The following is a 22,360-nucleotide window of genomic DNA, read 5'->3' on the forward strand; positions in this document are numbered from 1 at the left end:
GCCTCCTTTTAACTGTGAGATGCAGAGGATGTAATGTTCATTGGTGTTTGGGGAAGTGCATCAGGGTGTGAAGAATGAGGTTAGGCAAGTGGTTTTGGAGAATGTTATTGAGTGCCGCTTTCCCATATCTTCACCCAGTCTGACAGCCACCTTGGCCAGTGTCGGGGCCGCCAGTATTCCCAGTGCTGGCCTGGTGACTATGTTGCTGATCCTAACTGCTGTAGGCCTGCCAACCCAAGATATCAGTCTCCTGGTTGCTGTCGACTGGCTGCTGTGAGTTTGATAAAAGAAAAAATTATATTGTGGTTACACTGTACAAGGTAATTTTGCCTTTGCTTTTGTATTAGGGGTTTGCAAACCCTGTACTAGCATGCAAAGCCATCTTTCATGCTGATTTGTGTCTCATCAGTGATCGATTCAGGACCTCAGTGAACGTGGTGGGTGACTCCTACGGTGCAGGCATCGTGTACCACATGTCGAAGGCAGAGCTGGATGAGCTGGATGCACACACGGCAAAGTCGGATGACATTGAAATGATGACAAAGACCCAGTCTTATTACGATGACATGAAGAACCACCACGAAAATAATTCCAACCAGTGCGTCTTAACCGCTACCGATACCACAACTGCTAGCGCCACTGCTAACAATTCTGTTGTAGTAGATGAATGCAAGGTACATTTAATGCTTACAAACATAGAGACCTGTATATAACCCTCTCTCGTGTTGCATGCTCACCCTGCACCTTGCTTGAATCTGTTTGAGTTTTAAGCATTGCGTCTTTGTTTACATCATTGTAAATACACCCGCTGTTATTTTATTTCAGAAGTGAAGCAATGGAACAATAGTTGGATGTATGCATGTGTTCATTTCTCTGGAATAGCAGCTTTGCTGTTGAAAAACAACAACAAAAAATTATAGTTTATGTCAAAATATTATTCAGCATCGGTACATATGAATAAAGGATCAAATTTCTCTCCCTCAACAGCTAGCCTAATCTGATTACTGGAGCCAATTGGGGGTCGGCTCCAGTTCAAAAGGCAGAGCAGGATAATCCTCATTATGACACAGGGGAATTATTTACCAGCCACCTTTATCAAAACTTCAGAATACATGTATTAATAAACACTTTAAAGAAATGTCTTTTGACATAATTTTAAATATTGCTTATGTTCAAATTATTGTCCAGTGTGACGTATTCTGCTTTTTCTTAGAATACAGCAGATTTTAACTGTTAAATGGGAACATTTCCAAAGGTTTCCCATTTTCTGTAGGATTTTAAGATACAGAAAGGGAAGTGCTAGAGCTAATTAGCAGTTCATATGTTCCCTACACACCAACTACGAAACTGTCAGTGAGTCATTCCCTACAAGGGTTTTTTTTTTTTTTTTTTTTGCATTTTGACACCATCTATTTCTGTCCAGTGTGAGAAATATTCTGTGAAATCTAGAGGGGAGAAGGAGCTCCGGAAATGTAAAACATTTTAAATCTAATATCTGAATGTATTCCAGTCTTTTAGAATATTATATGTAAGTTCATAATGCTTGTTCTCTGACACACACAGATGGGCGGCAAAGGTCTACTGATGAGCCTATTCATTTATTAAAGGATGAAGGGCGTTACCTAGCAACGCTGGTAATCTGTCGCACAAGCAATCTGCCCATGGCAAAAAGTTATATCTTTCTTTCTCAGACTTGCTTTATTAATGGACACTTACATATGAATGTTACACAAAACCTTGCTGCTTCCAGTACCTTCCACACCACTTTTCCCTGTTTTCTGTTCTGCTTTGCCTCATATACATTTCTAACCCATTTCAAGTCCATTGAAATGCTGTAGATGCTTGCAGAATAGCTAAAACGTAACTATGCATTCATTTGGTAGTGTTCTTTCCTTTTTTGTGTTATTTGTATATTCTGAATTTAAAATGTATTCATTTGTCTTTTTTTTTACTGCCTCTTAAGTTGGTTTTCATCATAAATTTGTGGTCTATTCCCAGGTCATTAAAAGAAACTGTCTAACTCATGTTAGGACTACCACGAGCATGCATGGACATCAGTGGTTTTCCTGCAGTTCCAGTGTTCCTTATTGCAAAATAGCAATTCTGTCTTTGCAGGTTTCAGGTGCTAAAGAGGGCTGTAGTCAACCAAAGAAAATCTCCATTAACTGAAATTGGTTCTACCCTAAAACCTATTCATTGGTCTTGGGGAGAATAATCTTTCTAAATCAGCTCCACTGTACTGAGTGCATTTTGCCTTATTAGCCAAAATTATTTATAGATAAACAAAAATGTTATTAAACAAAACATTGTTTAAATTATTCCAAACTCTTCATTTTGTACTAAAATAAAAACAACAGATTTGCAGTCAACAAGCATATACCAGTGTGCATCCACACAAACCATATTAACTGGTGATCCCAGGACAAAAATGCAAACAAGCAACATGCTCTGACCAATAGGTTTGACACCTCTCCGACTGTAATATAATTCTACTGTATTGATGAAAGTGAAAGATTCATATTTGCTTTGGTCTTGGTGAATATGGTCTGGCTTTGTTGGTCTTACTGCAACTGGCAGATGTTGGTCCCAAACCTTTTGCTTTAATACACATACCAGTTACAGTTTCTAACATGCACATACTTATAGTCTCAAGCATTTAACATGAAAGATGTGTGAAAAATTTAGCCTTAATAAAAATGAATCCACACTGCCGACCTTTTTGACAGGTATTACAGAGCTAATGCTGAGCAAATGTTAAAAAGCTACTCTTTTCAAAGTCTCTATCCAAAGTGATCCTAACTGTAAGTTTTTGCTCCAACCATTAAAAATGAGGGAATAGTACTGGAACGACATTCTCCTTATGAAAGTAACATCAATTAGAAAACTAGTAATTATTTGGTCAGTTAACTAGTTGTTCTGGAGACTACAGCCCTACAAAGCGCTATAGCTAAAAGTAGTCAAATTTAAATAAGAATGTTGTATACAATATTTTAGTTTATAGACATCATATAGCAATGCAGTAGTTGATCTGATGCGTTATAAGCTTTAAGAATGTGGTGTTATTCTAAGGTCTTTTGACCAGAATTTTCTTTTTTTCTTGGATCCGCTGTTTAGATCTTCTGCTAACTTCTTACAGGTAACCTCAGCCACTAATGGCTCTGCTGCGGAGTGCACGCTTGTTGAGGAGGAACCATGGAAACATGAATAATGGCAGCACAGAGATCCCCTGCTTCTGGGCTCCACAAGCTTTCCTGTCTGGTGATATACAAGAATGAATGAAAAATCACATGAACAGAACTACTAATTGTTCTTTTTTATGTAGCTTACATTTCTTTTCTTTTTAAAAAAAATTTAGTCCCTATAAAATTTTAACTGTCTATCTGACTGATATATATGATACTAATTCACTTAATTGTGAAATGATAACATAGGCATACCTCACATGTTAGAGCGCAGTTACGTCCTGTATAGCAGACACTTGCACAACATACTTCAAGACTTGGAGGGTGAAGGAAGGGAAGAAAACAATGGTTAGATAAGCTATTCTTAGCAATACATCCTGGTCCCCTATTTGTATGAGGAGCGAAGAAGCGGAGATGCACTGAGTGTCTTACAAGTTTCTTAAAGGTGACACGTTATTATAGTGTCAAAGACAAGTGGGAGTTGGAACATTATTCACGACAGCAATGCAATTTGTAATGAAATCCCCTTCTTTCTATCCCTGTCAGTACTATCACAATGTGTGCACACGGCCACTGCTTTTTGTTTTCATCCCAGCCTCTCATCTAAGAACAAAAGTGTCTCTAAAGTGCTTCTTACTGCAATTATAGTTACCCAATATTACTCAGTATCCCTGTGGACCAGAAAACTGATAAAGGGTTCAGTGAGAACAATAGTGAACAGGAAAAACATGCTGAGCCTCAAAGCACCCAATGGTTTTATTTTATTTTATTTTGTCTACTGTGTAGAAAAGGGATCTTTTTCTTTGTGTCACGCATTCAGTGATATTTAAAGCTAATTTGTGTGTGTGATAGAGAGAGAGAGAGTGCTAAGGTCAAAACATGACCAAGTCAATTAAAGGGACCAAACAGGCAGAAAATCAATCAGCTCACAGAGGCCTTTGATCTGTCACCATGACATCCATTTTCTTAAACTATCCATTTATAGCACAACAAGAGATAAAACCTCAAAATCTAAAGCGTTGCCCTAAAATTACAATGTATAGAGTATCGGTTTTCACCAAAAATAGTAATTCTTTAATACCAATGAAAAAGACATTTCAATCAGTTTAAAACTAAATGTAAATCTAAATGGCATACCTACATAAAATATTGAATAAAATATATTGAAAATATATATTTTTTAAAGCACAAATCGGGCCAGAATGTGAGTGCAGACAATAATCTTTCCAACTTAAAAAAGAAACTACTTTAAAATAAGTGAGATCAAAAGATACTCAGGCTTGTCATGTTTACTCTTACAGGGAAACATATTTTAATCCTAAAATGTTTACTTGTTTGTAAGACCAGTGTTTCCTTGAGAATGGCCTCTTAAGAGCACAACTTTAAAAGCTTTGTCTATGAAAAATGACAGCAAAAGTCTTTGTCGAAAGAAAGTTATTCTATAATATATGAAAATACAGTGAGCACACGTTTATTATTTCAAACTACATTCCAGTGGCTGAGTGAGCCTGTGAACCAGTGTACTAGAAAGCACAGACATAGTTATTACTAAACACTGGCATAGCACAAAAGGTGAACAGCTAGAAACGTTTATAAAAAGAAATTGAGAAGGAAGAGCGGCTCGGCTGTCAGATGGATTCTTGGCTTACACGAACAGAGACAGATCCTCTCTGGGAACACCTGCCAGCTTCTTGTTTTAGCCAGATCTAAAAAGGTAAACAATATATTTTTGCCACCAGAGCTCAAGACTGTTTCTACAAACCCTAAATGCTGCAGCTGTTTATCCATAAAGTGGGAAGGTAGTTGATGAAACCAGAATATGAGAACGGACACGCACAGTTATATGCCAGGATGTTCCAGTTATCAGGTAATACACATATAATCATCTCATAAAACTAAATGATTAAAAACACTATATGGCAAATACACAAACAAAGCAGGAATGCTGTCTGTTATCGTTTTCTGGGTGCATGTGTGAGGGAGGTGAAACTGATGTCAATGTGAATTTGATTTCTTTGCACTGTATTCTTCTCTCCTCTCTTGTTTCTTTTCATCCGTGCTGAATGACCTTGCCTTGAAGGTGTTCGATTCAAACAAATGCCAATTAAAGTAACAGTAGGAAACTTAACACAACATCTAGTGCAGCGCTTTGTCATTTGTCTACTTTTATACATCACGATGAGCGTGCAGCGTTCTGCTCAACATACTGCATAGACTGATGTATATATGCACCATCTTCACACTTTTCTCCAAATGCACACGTAACAAAAATGCAAAAATAAGTAAACAAACAAACACACGGAAGGTCAGTACATTTGTAATTGTTATGAGTGAGTACAGCACTGACACTCTAACCTCTTATGATCTTCACAACACACACAAACACACACATACACATACATATCTTTATATACATATACAGTGAGTAGCCGACAGTGTCACCGATGGGGATTGTGTGTTGGACCAATATTATGTTCAAACTCACGGTTTTAGAAGCATGAATTAAAATAATATGATAATTATTTTTTGCACCACTATCTTAAAAGCATGATATTTTGAAGTGCCTCCTTGCACTTTGTGTACATATTGTAGGTAACAGATGCTTTTTGTTTGTTTGGGGTTTTTTTCCAGGGGATGTGGGGGTATCAAAATGGTACTTAGAAATATAGTTTCATTGCTGTGACATTTCTAAATGTAATCCTCTAGAGAGAAAAAAATCATCCATGTCACGAGTAAAATTAGATTAGACAAAATGTATAGAGAGGAAAATATGTCATAAATTGCTTGTTCTTTTTTATTCTCTAATACCTGTTAACTAGCTGTTTTAATTAACTGTCACATTCCAGCATATAAATATCTTTTTTTAATCTAATGTAAGTGTTTTGAATGTTTCCTCCATGAAGATATAAGCAGTGTGAATTCATTTTCATTGTACATACATAAATATATAATTGTTCTGTTCAGTGACAATGCAGAATTCTCTGGAAATTATAGTAATCCTGCAAAAAAGAAAAAAAATTCTATTTGCATGAAGAAGAGAAAGAAAAAGACTGAGAAAGAGTGAGATGAGATAAAAATAGGCATGAGGAAGTTTCTGGTTTGATGAGGGGGTCAACACGAGTTATTTGGGTGGGAAATTATTATTATAAAGGTTAGTGATAAGACACAAAAACAGGGGAAAAGGTCATATTTGCTCTGTGTGTAGGACAGTGATGAATCAAACATAGCCTAAGAGTTGATATAAGAGAAAGTTCAAACTTCAATTGTATTCAAATGCCTGTTACAGGATACAGCAACATTCCTCAGGTGACTCATCTAAACACATTTTGTCTTTACAAAGGAAAAAAACTGGTTTAGTCTCAGACATGTTTGTTTACCTGGTGCATTTGAAGACATGGACATCTATATCATTTAGATTCCATGTTAGCATTTCCATAAATCACATCTTCACACATTTGAACTCTGTCATGTCATCAGTCTAGGATGTTTTTAGGAATACTACTTAGTAAGCTGCCTTCACTTGACTTGCCTTTTTACTTTCTGCACAGAAATGATATGCACGCACAAACACCTGGAATTACTTACCTAAATGGTACTGACTACATGGAAAATAATTGGCACAGCAAAGAGCCAGTATATCTCGAAGCCTGTGCTTTTCTCCTGAAATGTTTTTTTGAAGAAACTCATACACTGAGCTGATAACCTGTTACACTCCTGCCTACAATGTGCTTTGAAGAATTTACTTTTCTAGGCCTTCCCTCTTTGTAAAGCTGTTGTTATCTTGATGTAAAGGCAGAGGTTATGTGTGGGTGAAATTCACTGTTGAGAAAAAAAAAAAGAATTCTTTTCTCAGTTTATGGTATACATAAAAATCTGTTTCTACATATCAATAAGTGTTGTACCTTTGGTGTACATATACAAATATAACTAATAAATGTTGATTGATAACTAAATTGCAGCTGTTTTGAGACTTTCTTTCTTTCTTTGTTTTACAACAATTTTTGCACAAAAAAGAAATACATGTATGCTATTTTGTGTTTAGTTTTTATTAACTAGTTGTTTTAGTGTAGTATTACTGTATAAACATTTCTAGTAGATTTTATCTTTTATTATTTTTGATTAAGAAGGTAAGGGAGAAAACAGACAGTGAAGTATTTACTGCTTGTTTTAAGCTACTCTATCCCATTTTGCTATTAATATTGATCGTATTAATCTTCAGATTAAGTCAACAAACAGTACACATTTTGTTTAGGTGGTGAACTTGCTAAAGAAAAAAAAGGAACGGATTTGTTGACCCCATTATGCATTGTGAACAAACTCCAAAGCGTCATTGCTTCTAAGCTAATGTGGGAATCCATCAGATAGCCTACTGAATTAGCCTCTGGGCAACTGGTGATTCTGTCGGGCTTCCAGTATAACTAGCTGATGTCTGGAGCCAAGATTTCAATTTATGCCAGTTTTTGTCTTCCAGCTGAATACAGATAAATGTGATAAAAGCTAATGAAAAGCTAAATTATTGGCAGAAGATTATTGGTGGCAGTCCCACATCCCAATAGTCTTTATAGACATTAGTCCCATATTGGGTTTTACATAGAGAAATGTTGTATGTTCCTTTATAAGTAAGTCATTACTTTTGAAAATTGGCCATTAAATAGAGTGACAGTAAATTTCTGTGGCTTTTTTTGTTGTTGTTGAAATATAGAGAATTAAACACATAAAATATGACATTTAGAAATCTAGAAATGGTTTACTACAAATAAACATAGACTGTATATAAAAGATGAACACTTTCCCCTCTTTTCAATGTTTTTTCTTTTTGCATATTCGTTACATTTACATGATTCAGATCATCAAACAAGTTTTGATATTAGATAAGATATAAGATAACCCAAGTAACTATAAAATGCCATTTATAAATTATAAGTTCATGTCTTCAGGAGGAAAAACTATCCTACCTGACCCTATGCATAATCAATAATTGCCCCATAACCTAAAAACTCGTGCCACCAACATGAAACTCCAATCAAGTATTTGTGATAACTAGCAAACTTTTTCACATCTTCACCTTTGAACTCTCCCACGGATGCCATTTTTCCACTGCCTTTCTTAAAGTTGACTCATGAATGCTGACCTTAACTGAGAGAAGTAAGTTCTTTAGATGTTGTTCTGGATTCTTTTGTGACCTTCAGGATTAGTTGTCTGTTTTGGAGGAATTCTGGTAGGCTGGCCACTCCTGGGAAGGTTCACTAAAGTTTTCTCCATTTGTGGAGAATGCCTCTAACCAGGGTTCCCTGGAGTCCCGGAGCCTTAGAAATTGCTTTGTAACACATTCCAGCCTGCTAGATGGGTTATTCCATCTCAATCAGCAAATTTTTAGAACATTTTCTGCTCGACCTTCTCCACTTTGCATAAAAATCATAAAACAAGTTGTTGTGAAATTTTACTTTTCAAGGACTATAAAGATAAAAGCCTGAAATTTTCATTGGCCTGTATCAGTATTTCTAATGGGAAAAGACATTAAAAAATTATTTGCTGCCTGGGTAAATAAAATATGAAAAAAGTAATCAAGTTGTTCTGTCTAGTATTTGAACCTAGACTAATAAAAAGATATTACATGTACAGGTAGGTTTGAATAGTATATTTTTTTTTACCCCTTAAAAAAGAAATCATTGTTTAAAAATGACATTTAATATTTACTCAAACTATTTTTGTCTGTTATTAACATTTTCTTTATGATCTAAAACATGCAAGTGTAACAAATATGCAAAAAAAAATAAAATAATAAATCAGGATGGGGCAAATACTTTATACAACACTGTAAATAGATGAACCACCCCTTGCTAACTATTAAAACTAATTCTGATTCAAGGGCTTCTCCATTATCCATCAGTGTCAGTGAATTAGACAGTGTACTGTGCAATAAATGCATGGAAAAAAAACAGTAATACTTCTCTGTTGTCATTGTGACTACACTGCTTGCATTTTAATCCAGGAAAGAAGCCTTCTCTGCCTTTCAAAATGGCCGTCTTTTTCTCTTTCTGACTTCTGTGTAAACATGTTCTCTCGTCACAGTGCTGGTACCATGGAAACTTCTCTTCCTGTTATGCAGCGCAGTGTAACCACTTGCATTTCCTTTCTGGCTACACCGATCGATTGCTCCCCTTGTCACTACACAAAAAGCAACAGTAATTACAGAGGGAACACCCCATTCCAGCAAATCTGTTTATGTACACATTTATTATTTAATTCAAGACTTTAGAAATTATTTCAATGACATGCGTTATTCTGTCATAAAGCTGGCTACTCTAATACATTTGCTACTTCTCTTCAAAGCAAATCATTTTAGAGAAAAAAGGAGGAATTCACAAACCTAAATCAGTTTACAATTCAAAAAAAGGTTGGCGGACAGGAATTGATCTCGATAGGAAACAATGTATATTTTAGCTTTGAGAAGGTCAGTAGAAAAGAATGCAGCATTTGGTTTACATGTTTGAGCAACTGGCACATCAGGCTTGAGCAAAGCACATAAGTGTCATCATTACAAACCCCTCTCTTGGGAACACATAGACAGTATTGTTGCAGTCTTTTTCTCTTGAAACAACCTTTCACATACAGTACAAGCATATGTTATTATGTGCAATTTGGTTCAGTATACAAAGACAAGCACCTGTCACTTGTGTGGCAAATTTGGCATTGGAAATGGTTAATGTGCTATAGATAGAGTCAAATTGTTTCTTTTGTGCTGTCCTTTAGCCCCAATGAATGTACACACTGTGTATATAGTATGGTTACATCTTTACTATGATTCTTCTTATCCTCAGGATAACATCAATGTATCCTCATATTTGCAACTCAGTATAAATGTACATTATTTTAACTGACTTCAGTGATGCATTAACTTTGACTATTGCAAAATCGCAATTGTTTCATAATTGCATCCTCAGTGTTTTTCTGAGATATAGCTTCTAATTAAATGACCCTTGGAAACCTCCTTAAAACAGGTACTAAACCCTCACTATAAAAAAACAAAACAAAACAAAAAGACACATGGAGCTATTGCTAAATCATTTTCAACATACATACTTTATATACAGAGATCAAGAAAAAGCTGCATAAATTAAGGTAGTGACATCCCCAGTTTTCTTGAACATGGAAAATAACATTTCAGTTCTCAGGAAATGTTTGAAATATACACAAGCCATTAACAATAGCGAAGAAAATAAATTAAATACTTGGGGGGCTGGTGGCTTAACATTGTTGATGTAAGTTAAAGAAGATAAATCAGTTCGCATTGCTGATTTCATCTTTTCCATTTAGGCTGAATTGCAAATTTTGGGATCCATCTTATCTGAAAGAGGTGAACATTATCTAAATTTGCTGTCACTCCTCATGCCCCCTATAAACACTTGCGCCTAAGGCTTTATCATCAATAAAGCATACAAATGTACAAACGCGAAAACTAACAAAAAATACATTTACAACCCCTGAGCAACATTCAGTCTGTGCTACCAGACAAAATGTTGCCCGTAAAAGACATGGTCCTACCTAGAATCAGCTGCTTCAGACCCACTGGAGTACTGAAGCCAAGCCTCAGCTAGACAGTCTCTGTAACACCCTTCAGTGCTTGCCACCAAAAGCAATTTTATCCCCTAGAAACTGGAGCCCCTGCCCCCACCCATCTACTGTCTCGATCATCTCCTCACTTTGACACTCCTCCTCTAACTGACTATCATCTTCATGCGCTCATCCCTCATGCCAGCTGCTCTTTATCTGTCGACTCTCCCAGAGTGATGACAGTGAACTCCTCTGTGTTGCCGTTCTCCTGGACCTTCTCCTTGCTCATGAGGGTCACCATTTCCTGGTTCTGGGAGCCAGATGCTGCTGCTCCATTGCCTTCACCTGTGTCTTTTGTGATCATCAGGGTTTGCGTCTTGCCGCACAAGCTGCCAAAACACATTTAGATACATATATAATTAATGTCAGTTTTTGCAATGCCTCACTGTATATAGAGGGGTGTTTTACTAGGTCTTAATTGTCAGTCCTATTATGATGGTAATCCAAGTCATACCTTTTTCTCTTGGCGACAGCTGCACATAGAAGAATAATAATGATGACTGCCAAAATCACTAGAATAATAACAATCCAATCTAGAAGGAGACATAAAAGTTAGGATTAAAAGGGGTAAAAATTACTGTCAGTCCAGAGTGTAAATAGGATTGCATAGTATTACATAGCTGCAATGACTCTTTATATGGTATATGTGAAATAATTTGCTTACTTGAGTCACTGCCGCTCGGTGACTTAGGTTTTTCAGTAGAAACTGCCATGCGGCCTTTGCCATCTTTTGGGGGCGCTGATATCAACAAAACAAGAGATATTCAGTTTATATCATCCTAAAATAAGCCATTTATTGGCATATAGATGTCTCAAAAATAAATATATCTTAAATATTACCATTCCCATTTAATTTCCTTTTCTCTCTGAGTGGACCAGACTGGTGTGCATTACTAGATACTACAAACTGCAAAAATATCAATAAAGCTGCTTCCCCCTCTGCATTATCTCTCCCAAAGTGTCACTTATAATACTGTTATTAGGCCTTTAATAAAACTTATTTGAGTTAAGGTGTCAGTGCCTTCAGCAAATTAAATTGTACAACTCAAACTAACACAAGGGGGCATCCTAAGTTCTAAAACTTACTTTAGCCATCCCCAGACCTGTTGCATGAGATGTCATCATGGTGCATTATGACAGTATTTTTCTATGTTAAGTTATAAAATTATAAACAATTTGACATTATTGAAATTAAACATTATCATTTTTCATTATTCTATCTTTGGAATATACAAAAATAGAAGAATGTAGGGCAAATAACACATGACCTGAGTTCAGTACAGTCTGTAGGAGAAATAGGCCTTGTATACTATGGCAAAGCATTATACTGTCATTATATTTTATCAGTATAGATTATCAAAATCATGAAGAGTACATCTTAATCCTGAACTGAACTGCATTCATATAAAAATCTCTTTGTTCTGAGTTTTGTGCTGTATGTTTTTCTTACATTTTGTTGTGGAAGAATATTCGTCGTTTGTCTCATCCCCAAGAGGAGTTTGCATTTCCTTAGTTGTTGAAACTGTTGTAAACTGTTCCAACTCGTTCGACACCCCCCCTGATCCACTGTCGATTTCTGCAGGACTGGAAGTGGACTGGACTGGAAATGTACTCATACTGATGGTCTCAGTCTCTTCAGTAGTCTCTGCATCAGGACCTTTAAAGAAATCCTCTGTAGTATTAAAAGTTGAGAGAGTTGTGTCTGTCTCATTTTCAAGAGCTTGAGGTGTAGTTGTCATCGTTTTAACTGTGGTTGATGTTGGGTTTTCAGGATGCAGGGAGGAATCAGAAAAGAAAGAGTCATGCATGGTTTAATGGTTATAACGAAACACAATTTTTACATTTTTTTTTCTTCTGGGATTACTTAATATTGAGTATTAATGGACATCAAAAGTAACTTAAAGTGACTTAGCAAGTAGCAAGAAGAATATTCGTTTTGTTTCGAGGACTTCAATTTTCTTTGCTTACAGTTTTTCAAATAATTATGCAATGTTACAAAATGATCTTTCATGTTAATGATATCCCACATTCACACATGTATCCTGCCTCTCATTCTATAGGAGCTGGGATGGTCTCAAGCTCCTTAGTGCCTTTAACTGGATAAGTGGAAAAATTGGTGAATGATTGGATGCTAATGATATATGCCAAAATGTATTGTGACAATTAAAGGCATTCTATTCTATTGTTCTGTTTCACTACATCCCAAAAGTGCTCTATTGGACTGAGATCCGGTGACTGGTGACCTCGTTGCCATGCTTAGGAACCAGATTAAGATGATTAACGACATGCTACGTTATCCTGCTGGAAACAGGCATCAGAAGATCTGTATACTGTGGTCATAAAAGAATGGACATGGGCAGCAAAAACACTCAGGTAGCCCATGGTGTTTAAATAATACTCAATTGGTACCAAAGGACCCAGAGTGCCAAGAAAATATCAGGGGTGGAACACGGGGTGTTCTTCTGCTTCTGTAGCGACTGTGGCTCAGGGGGTTGGGAATCGCATCTGTAACCGGAAGGTCGCCGGTTCGATCCCTGGGCTCTCTGTCCTGGTCGTTGTGTCCTTGGGCAAGACACTTTACCCTACTTGCCTACTGGTGTTGGCCAGAGGGGCCGATGGCGCGGTGTGGCAGCCTCGCTTCTGTCAGTCTGCCCCAGGGCAGCTGTGGCTACAACTGTAGCTTGCCTCCACCAGTGTATGAATGTGAGAGTGAATGAATAGTGGTATTGTAAAGCGCTTTGGGTGCCTTGAAAAGCGCTATATAAATCCAATCCATTATTATTATTAGCCCATCTGTTTCTAGGTTTGATGTGCTGTGCATTCCTTGGTTTTTATGTTGCTTTCCTACCATCTCAAAGCAGTTGTTCTCATCTGCCCTCTGACATCATCTAGACATTTCTGCCCAGGGAAACTGCCACTCATCTTTTTCAGATCATTCTCTGTAAACCCTAGAAATAGTTGTGTGGGGAAAATCCCAGAAAACCAGCTTGTCTGATGCCAGCAACCATTCCACCTTCATTCAATTTGAACTTCATCTTGACAATTTCTGCCTGTCTAAATCCACTGAGTTGCTGCCATGTGATTACTGATATAGGCAGCCAGGTGAACAGTTGTACCTAATTAAATAGTTCTTGAGTTCATCGTGCATTCCAGATACAGATTATCATACAAGGCAATAATGATTTAGCCTTCACCATTATATAGCATTACTAATAGGACTTTGGTCATTATACCCTATACTGTCAAAAGTATTCACTTGTCTACATACATATGAACTTGAGTGACATCCCACCCTTATTCCATAGGTGTGCTTTAAATCTCAGTGCTCTTCTGTCATTCTGCCTTTCAGACTTTGATTAATGCAACCCGCCTCCTCCCAATCTCCTCCTCACCCTGGTCACTCAGAACAACACCTCACCACCTCATTTTCATCTTCATCACCACCAGCTTCTACACTCTGAGGGTTCCTCTCCTAATTCCTTTCACCAATGGGATTCTGCTCTGCTGTGATGGATTATCGGAGGCTAATCACCAAATTTCTTAATTAAATTCTGCATCATAAAAAATGTTCACGTTCACTTTTTGCAAATAACCTCTCCTTATTAAACTATGGATGCCAGATGTATTAAAGCAAGGAGAGAGGGAATGGGTTTACATTGCTTACCTGGTGGATTTTTGATTTTTTTCAAATCAAATTCTTTGGTGCAGTTCCTCTTTGGTCCAGCTGAAAACATCACCAAAAAGCCAAGTTCAATTAAATCTAGACTGAAAATTTACAAGACAATTTGTATGCTATCGTTTGACTGCAGCTGGGTAACAGCTTAATTCATTTTGGTAAAGTTACCATTTTCATCAAAGCAGTAGACATCATATTTCTCATCAGGCTGTACATTTGGATTTATAATTAAACCAATCAAGTTATGTGAACAATTTTCGTGGCTCTCTTGTCTGAGGATGACGATGCTCATATTGCCGGTCCAGCCGTTCCTAAACAGATACAATAATATTGTTAGTAATATTCTGATATTAAAATGATTGTACATTTGTTAATGGTGGATGCAAACTATCAAATTAAATCATGCTAAAACACATCCCACAACTAATAGAATTGATGGGAAGGTGGTTTCCTCAACTGAAGGGTCAGTGATGGTCAATGGTGGTAACTTTTAATTGTGCATATTTTAGCTAAAGGGACACACACAAAAAACACAAGAGGACCCAAAAGCATCACATGATTTAAATTAGGGTCTATATTGCAAAATCAAAACCAAAAATGAAAAAAATAAATCCCCAAAAAGGGGGGATCTGAGAAGGAAGAAAATGAATTTCAGTTACAACAATTTAGCTCGTAACCGTGAATACAAATACACATTTTTAGAAAAATGCTTGTTGATGCACCTGCAGGTTTGCATAGATGCATTATAGGCCGCCTGGACTTCATCTAGGGTTGCAATGGTGCTCGTCTGTTGCTCACACACTTTTTCAGCCATGTCAAAGTCCAAAGAGTAACGTTCCTTTCCTTCAGCCAGGAAAACTCCAGCAATGCTGCAGGATCGGACAGTCACTACAGGGAGAAACAGAAAAAAAAATTGAATCGGTTTTACTGGTTTGATCTCTATTCACTACACAGGCCACTTGCAGTAACACATAGAGAAGACTTGTTATTTGGGTGAAGGGATTTGGAGAAAATTACAGCAAATCAAACAGAATCGCAATTCAACATGTAGTGATAATAATAATAAACTACTAAAACTAACAACAAAAACATAATTAAGTAACTGCTTTGTTGAACTTTTAGGAATTCCAATATTTTATTCTTTGGTTTAAGCATGTTTATGCTTTTTTTGGCATAAACATGCTTTATGTCCTTACAATGAATCCACAAAAAGTAAGTGTCACAGAGTGCCACACACTATGTGTTCTGTGTCATGTGAGGTAATTTGTATAAGTTAGTCTACAGCAAAATGAAGCAAACTTTGTGATGCTGACATGCAAACTAGGGTTAGTAAATGAGCAATGAGCTAACAGAAGTTTGTGTACACATAGCTACTCCTGTCATAGAGCCACAGGTGCACGGTGTACACACACACACACACACACACACACACACACACACACACACACACACACACACACACACACACACACACAATGTAACCGTTGGTATTGGCAAAAAATCGATTTTAGAATTTAAGCACCTGGAGATTTTCCTGCCATGAGCACGACTGATAATGAGGGAGATACTTGCACACAAAAAATCCTGTGTAAGTTTTTGAAAGTTAGCCTGAAATTTTGTTTATGAGAAATTACAATCTCAACATCAAAATAATCATCAACACCATGAGAAACAAAAGCCTGAATAGCTGATTCAGACTAAAGAACAACAACAACAAAAAAGATAGGAGATTTGTGCAGCAAGAGTCACAAAATACGAATGCAGTATCTATTTAAATCCATGTTGTTCATGTACGGAATTTTTTTTTCTGTTTTTCTTCTGTTTGATGCTTGTTTAAATTTGTTGCCATGGTAGGTTTCATAATGCCTTAATCACACATCACACAGGAAAATGATGCACACTATCTTAACTTCCTGCAGTCAAAGTGTGAAAGCGTAAAACTGATCATACTGTTGCTCCTTGTTCCTTCCTTCAGAGCAAATGGGTCTCTTGGAGGAGAAATATACAATAACCAAAGTTAGCTGATCAGAAACTTGTTGAAACTGTTCCACAAAACTAAAAATGAGACCACACCTTCCTTGTTAGTTGGAGTAAAAAAGTAAAAAGGTAAAAACAGACAAACCAGAAAATCTTCTCTATAGTGAAAATCAGTAAAATACTCTGGATAGACTCTAAAACACTCTTTGGCAACACAAAATGCAACTTTAAAAAATGTCTTTATACAGCAATACAATTCTCCTGCAATCAATACAACATGAAATAAACCAGATCACATTTTAGCTGTAGTACAGGGGTTTCCAACTCCAGGCCTCAAAGCCTGGTGTCCTGCAGGATTTAGATCTCACCCTGGGTCAGCACACCTGAATCAAAGATTAGTTCATTACCAGGCCTCTGGAGACCCTAAAGACATGTTGAAGAGCAATTTAGCCATTTATATTACTGTGTTGGATCAAGGACACATCTAAAACCTGCTGGACAGCGTCCCTTGAGGCCTAGAGTTGAACACCTCTGCTGTACTATGAAAAAATTAATGAAGTTGTTTATTTAGAGGCAGTAAAGAATAATTGTAAGGATTTCTGAGACTTATATTGTAGTATATAAACAGAAAAAGACATACTACCAGGAAATATTTAAGGTACATAAATTCTTCAAAATGTATTGAAAAGCATCATGTGAAACCTCATCAACCATAGCTTGATGATTATTAATTGAAATAAATTAATAATCAATCAATCAATAATCAATCAAGCTTTATCTTTCATAGTGACGTGAGTGCACAGATTAACAGTATCTCAGACATAATACTTGATGCAGTGCTTAATGTAGCAGCAATAATCATAAATCAGATTCCTATTCTATTTTATGTTTTATCAGTGAAGCAAAATGTGACGTCTGCATCTGCAAATCATTTGGAGTAAACTGCCCATAAGTAGCCTAATGTCAATACGTTCAATGATTAGGGAGTATATCTGCAAACATTAACCAGCATTAAACTATAAAGTTATATAACTCATAAATCATTTTCATTAAAACAACTTGATTCTAAGCCATGCTTGATAAGAGAACATGTTAATCATTCAATTTTTCATGTAACTGTACTGTAAAGAGTTACCAAAAAGACAAATATTAATTTTGCTTTAGTGTAATCTTCCTTTTCTCCACTCCAAACATTGAGATGCATATAAAAATGTTATTTTTAATTTGATAGCATGCTCATCTCCTTGAAATAAAGACAGGAGTCTTATAAAACGTTGGATATGATTAAAAATTAGGTCCACCCACTTTCCACTGGCTGTTATGAGTAAACAGAGAACTAGCAACAAACGGAAGTTGAGATCTCTGCTGTTATAAGCAGTTAGGCAAAAAACAAAAGGCAGTGCAACTTTTATTGCAGAGCAATTTCTGATCTTTGCCCTCGCTAACTCCCTCGCCGCCACCACTTTTTTATCTCTCACTTTCACACATATGCACACACACCTGAAAGAACTTCAACGTTTGCTGCCACACTGTGTTTCTCGCAAAAACACACAACTGCCCTGCCCAGAGAGATCAAAGCGGGCATGGCTCTGTGCGATGAAAAAGAGGCTGACATGAATCTTAGAAGTAATCATTAGTATGCAGAGAGAACAGTCATGGGTGTTTTTATACAGCCCAGAAACCTGTTGTGCCAAGGCACTGACTCTCCCAAAGGCTCTATTGTCACCTAATAGAGTTGAAACCAAGGAGACTGTGAAGTCTGTAGATACAAAGCCTAAGAGAAAGAGAGCTTTAGCACAGCTTCTTGCCAAAACCTCCAGCTGCTGTAGAAGTAATTGACAAGCCTGACTCTCAACCCTCACTTTTTTCCTGCTCTCTCTTATTCTGTCTTGTTTTCTTTCATTACTCTCTGCTTGTCTTTTCTAGGGCAGCAATAAAGTACAATTTGCCCCCTGCGCACAGGTGCGCAAACAGACAAGCGCATCACAGACACACGTGCGCAGGAACAGTCACTGATAATTTCTTCTTGGTTTCACGTGGCACGCCATGGAAAACAGGAACACACACACACAGGTTGTGTTTATTTTTATTCTCTTATCCACATTTTCTGAGGTGCACTTTACTGAAAAGGGAAGCAGCAAAGTCGTGCAGTGGTTAGCGCTGGCACTTCACAACAAGAACACTGTGGTTAGCTGGGGGCTTTCTGTGTGGAGTGTACATGTCCAAATTTGTGCACGACAGGTTGATTTGTGATTCTATGCTGGCCGTAGTTTTCTTTTGTCAGGCCCGTGACACACTGGCGGTGTGTCCTGAGTTTACCTTTCCTCTCACTCTGTGACAGCTGAGATAGGCTCCAGCCTCCTGTGATCCTAAGTGAGATAAGTAATGAAACCTTGCACATAAAGTATGACTCACAACATTTCTAAAAATATTAATTTATACGTGGGAATTCAATGCTTGAACAGAAAATCAACTGCACGTGTCCCACAACCACATTAACATCCATTTTATTCATCAGCTATTTGTGAGAGAGGGGCCTTCAGGTCATAGCTCCCACAATGCTCCAGTATCCTACATTCTCACACTAAAGTGAAGTTGCTCTGTCAGCAGATGCGTCTTTCCCTCCATTCGTCACAACAAAGGTCCAATGGGCCAGTGGGACAGGTGAAACACAAGCTCTTATGAAAATATGCCTGTGTGCATGCACACACACAAACACACAAGAACACAAAATCAAGGTCACAAGGACTGTTATTATCTGACTTTCACTCTAAACTGTCATTTCCTTTCCCACCTCCAGGCTTCCTGCACCACCTACCCAATTCCTTTTCCTTTTCTCAACAAAAATACCATATTTATCAGATTTATCAACTCTGTGTACTTTCATACCCTTTCACAGCCTTTTTCTAAACTTTAAATCTAAATAAAAAACAAATAAATAAAGTTGAATAGTAAAATTAAAAAAGTGGAAGTACCACATTATCTCTTGCAGAAGTCCTTTTGATTGGCTGACAGAGGTATAAACCATCAAACTGATACATTTACAAGAGGAAAGATCAATTTTAAACACATTTTCATGAATACCCACATTTTTATTTTTCATTCAAGAGTTTTACTTGAGCTTTTTTCAAGAGCTTTCTGTTACTCCGGAAAAAAACCCCCTTTGTCTCACATTATGGGAAGTAAGTGGAAGTCACTTCTTAGCTTACAAACTGTATGATGTAACAGGGAAATTCATTTAGCTTCCTCTAAAAGTCAAGAAATAACTGTCATCAGTTATTCTTTTTGTTTTAATGAAATGTTAGCCTAGCTTCACTCAGCAAACAAGAATCACATCAACCTTATTTCCTAATTTTGCAAAGGCATAACTTACTTTATCTCTCAAAATCTCGGATTCGAGTATTATTCACATTTCCATTTCCTGTGTGGTACAAGTTTCAGCTGAACCACAGATTACCAGAACTTTTTCTAAGAAAGCATGCTTGTAACACAGACTTTGATGCATAAAAGAAAGATAAAGAGCAGAGGTCACATACTAATAGGAAGGTTGAAACATGCAAAACAACAAGAAAAAAAAGGTGAGCAACTCTAAAACTTATAACAAACTGTAATGATGCATGGACACGGAAACTCATTCATACCAGAGGTTATATTGGTGGAAGAGACACGTGTCTGGTGGTACTCAGAGCCTACAAATTACAAGCCCTCTTTGTGAGTGCCTGCACTGGAGCTTTGACCATCCTTCACCTCAAAACCTAACACAAGTACGGCAGCAGGGGTTTCTAATCCAAAGAGGCAAATACTCAGCCACAATCCACTTTAGGCCAAGACCATGTACATTATGGAGACTGATCTTGCTCTTTAACAAAGGCTACGTTTCTCTAACTCTAACTTTCTCTAACTGAGTGCCTTATTGTTTCATTAGGATCAATTATCGATCTTTACCTATTGATAGATATTTACGAATGATCACATATGAAAGATTTCATACACTCTCACCACTGGATGAATTATTGGAAAGTAGCAATAGATTTGATTCAATCTAAATATGGGTCTTACTGCATCCCTGGCAAAAGGCCATGCAGTTATATATTAATTTAAACTGATCAAATAAATTACATGAACTGCTGGGTAAAAAATTAATATGACAGCCTTTAGGGCATTTGCAGCCGTTACTACAGACTATTTATATGATATATTACTTATAAATCTTCACAGAACCATTTCCTGGAGCCACGTAATAACTATCTTTAAAACTATCTAGATATCTTGTGGATGTCTGGGGTGGTCACTGGTCCACAAGACCTGCTCTCATTTCTATGCTTGTGGCAAAAAAGATGTTGTCTGGATCAGGATGAGTAGTAACCACTGCAGGACACTTAAGATTCCAGACACCAATTACTCTGACACTCAGACGCTGAGATACAGACGCAGACACACATGCGCGCAGCTCACAGCTACACAATCCACAACGAGTCTTGAGGGGCAAACACATGTTGAAGCACTATGGGGGGAAGTGGATCCACCCCCCTCCTCCTTCCTACGTGCACTTGACTTCACATACATGAGCGGTTCAGGTAGGTAGACTCATATTTGCCTTTAAATCCGGGTCAAATTCATGGCTTGGTGTTGATTGTTCTCTGGTGCAGTGCCAAAGGCAGTCTCTATGAACAACCTCACCACCAGCTCCTGAGAGAATAAGCCAGACAAGCCCCAGACCTGTTTGATTCTGTACCAGCTTCACCTCCTGAGATATACCGCTCCAAGCAACAAATCCAATCAAAACCTTACACAGAAATAGCATGTGTGACAGAGACAAAGAAAAAAGAGACAGACAGAGAGACATTGCCAGGGTGATTACATCCTTTGTGTTAGAGGATGTAGCATTAAGCGTGGCAGCAAAGAAAAAAAATCTCCTTCTGCTTCTACTTTAAAGCTTCTGAAAGCTAAACTGGTCATCCAAAACCGCGATAAGGTTCACTTGCCAGCGTGCGAACAGAGAGTGAGCAAGAGCGCCTATCTCCTTTGTGTCTATCAGGAGTCTCGGACTGCCAGACTGTCTGTGCTGGTGTTGCTCACACTGTCTCGCCGGCATCTACACATGCATTCTACAAGCAGCAGAGCAGAGTCTCTTTCTTCTAAGTGGTGTCTTTTTCCACAGAGTAATAACAGTGTCTGGTTAAAATCTTTTCAGAAACTTCTGCTGCCTGAGAGACCGGTACAATTTAGGCAAAATAAGAAAAATAAATCCCCATACAAAGCGAAATCCACTGGGAAAAGGCACAATCTCCTCACCTTGAATTTCTGACCTGGAGGAGGCCAGTAATCCCAACATGACCCCCAAGATAAGGGTCCACATCCTGGGCATTGCGATTGCTGATGAGCTGGGTGAGTAGCAGTAAAGGTGTTTAACAGTTCTCCTGTGGTCCCGTCTTCTTTCAGCCAGGAGTGACGGTTGGTGTGTGTGTGTGTTTGTGCGTGTGGGTGTGTGTCAGAGTAAAAGAGAGCAAATGAGTAAGAGAACAGAAAAGAGAGACAGAGAAGAAACCTGGTGCTGTGGAGGAGAGTTGCTGTGAGTGTCTGGTAGCTGGTGGAGCTGACTCAGATTTTACCCCAACTTTTCGATTCTCTGCCTGAGAGACCAGTGGTACACCACGTAGAAGAGTGATTCATTTGAGCACACACCCTTGTGCCTCTCCCACACTTGCCCCACCCCCCTGCTGCCCCACCTCACACAGACTCCCCCTCTCTTCCTCTCACTTGCTTCCCGTTTCTACAGTTTGCAATGAATAAGATGAACGTCATCTCTTCTTCTGTCTGGCTGCTTATCCTCTCCCTGCTTCCCTACCGCTCCGCTGCCTTGTCTCCTACAATACCCCCCCCCCCACCTGTAATGTCACTTGTGACCACG

The 22,360-nt window shown here is 37.8% G+C and overlaps 2 protein-coding genes across 4 annotated transcripts in view; one reads left to right on the top strand and one right to left on the bottom strand.

The window, feature by feature from the left end:
• slc1a2b (solute carrier family 1 member 2b) overlaps positions 1 to 7,135 on the top strand; it is a 29,208-nt gene extending 22,073 nt beyond the window's left edge. For 2 of the 3 annotated variants that reach the window (XM_005941746.3, XM_005941745.3), the window contains exons 9-11: positions 139 to 273; positions 410 to 674; positions 3,137 to 7,135. In XM_005941746.3, the coding sequence (XP_005941808.1) occupies positions 139 to 273; positions 410 to 674; positions 3,137 to 3,208 (472 nt within the window). In that variant the 3' untranslated portion in view covers positions 3,209 to 7,135. The remainder of the gene's footprint in view (positions 1 to 138; positions 274 to 409; positions 675 to 3,136) is intronic. The other variant, XM_005941747.3, reaches the window with a different exon arrangement.
• Positions 7,136 to 9,390: 2,255 nt separating this feature from the next.
• Positions 9,391 to 22,147, bottom strand: cd44b (CD44 molecule (Indian blood group) b). The gene is made up of 8 exons (XM_005941744.2): positions 21,745 to 22,147; positions 15,195 to 15,360; positions 14,641 to 14,783; positions 14,461 to 14,520; positions 12,247 to 12,543; positions 11,461 to 11,535; positions 11,251 to 11,329; positions 9,391 to 11,125 (listed from the first exon to the last, which is right to left on the bottom strand). Exons 1-8 carry the CDS (start codon positions 21,815 to 21,817, stop codon positions 10,933 to 10,935), a joined length of 1,086 nt encoding a protein of 361 aa, XP_005941806.1. The 5' UTR covers positions 21,818 to 22,147; the 3' UTR covers positions 9,391 to 10,932.
• Between the last annotated feature and the right edge of the window lie 213 nt (positions 22,148 to 22,360).

Source organism: Haplochromis burtoni, unplaced genomic scaffold (genome assembly GCF_018398535.1).
Source record: "Haplochromis burtoni strain Fernald_Lab_line unplaced genomic scaffold, NCSU_Asbu1 Contig_322, whole genome shotgun sequence".
NCBI classification, from domain to species: domain Eukaryota; kingdom Metazoa; phylum Chordata; class Actinopteri; order Cichliformes; family Cichlidae; genus Haplochromis; species Haplochromis burtoni.

Bases quoted from the DNA above. Each gene is read 5' to 3' on its own strand.
- cd44b (XM_005941744.2), bottom strand. From the start codon at position 21,817: ATGCCCAGGATGTGGACCCTTATCTTGGGGGTCATGTTGGGATTACTG. The intron at 15,361-21,744 runs GTGAGGAGATTG...TTCTCCCTGTAG, and splicing joins CTCCAGGTCAGAAATTCAAG to TGACTGTCCGATCCTGCAGC. The intron at 12,544-14,460 runs GTAAGCAATGTA...CATCAACCACAG, and splicing joins AAAAATCAAAAATCCACCAG to TTAAAACGATGACAACTACA.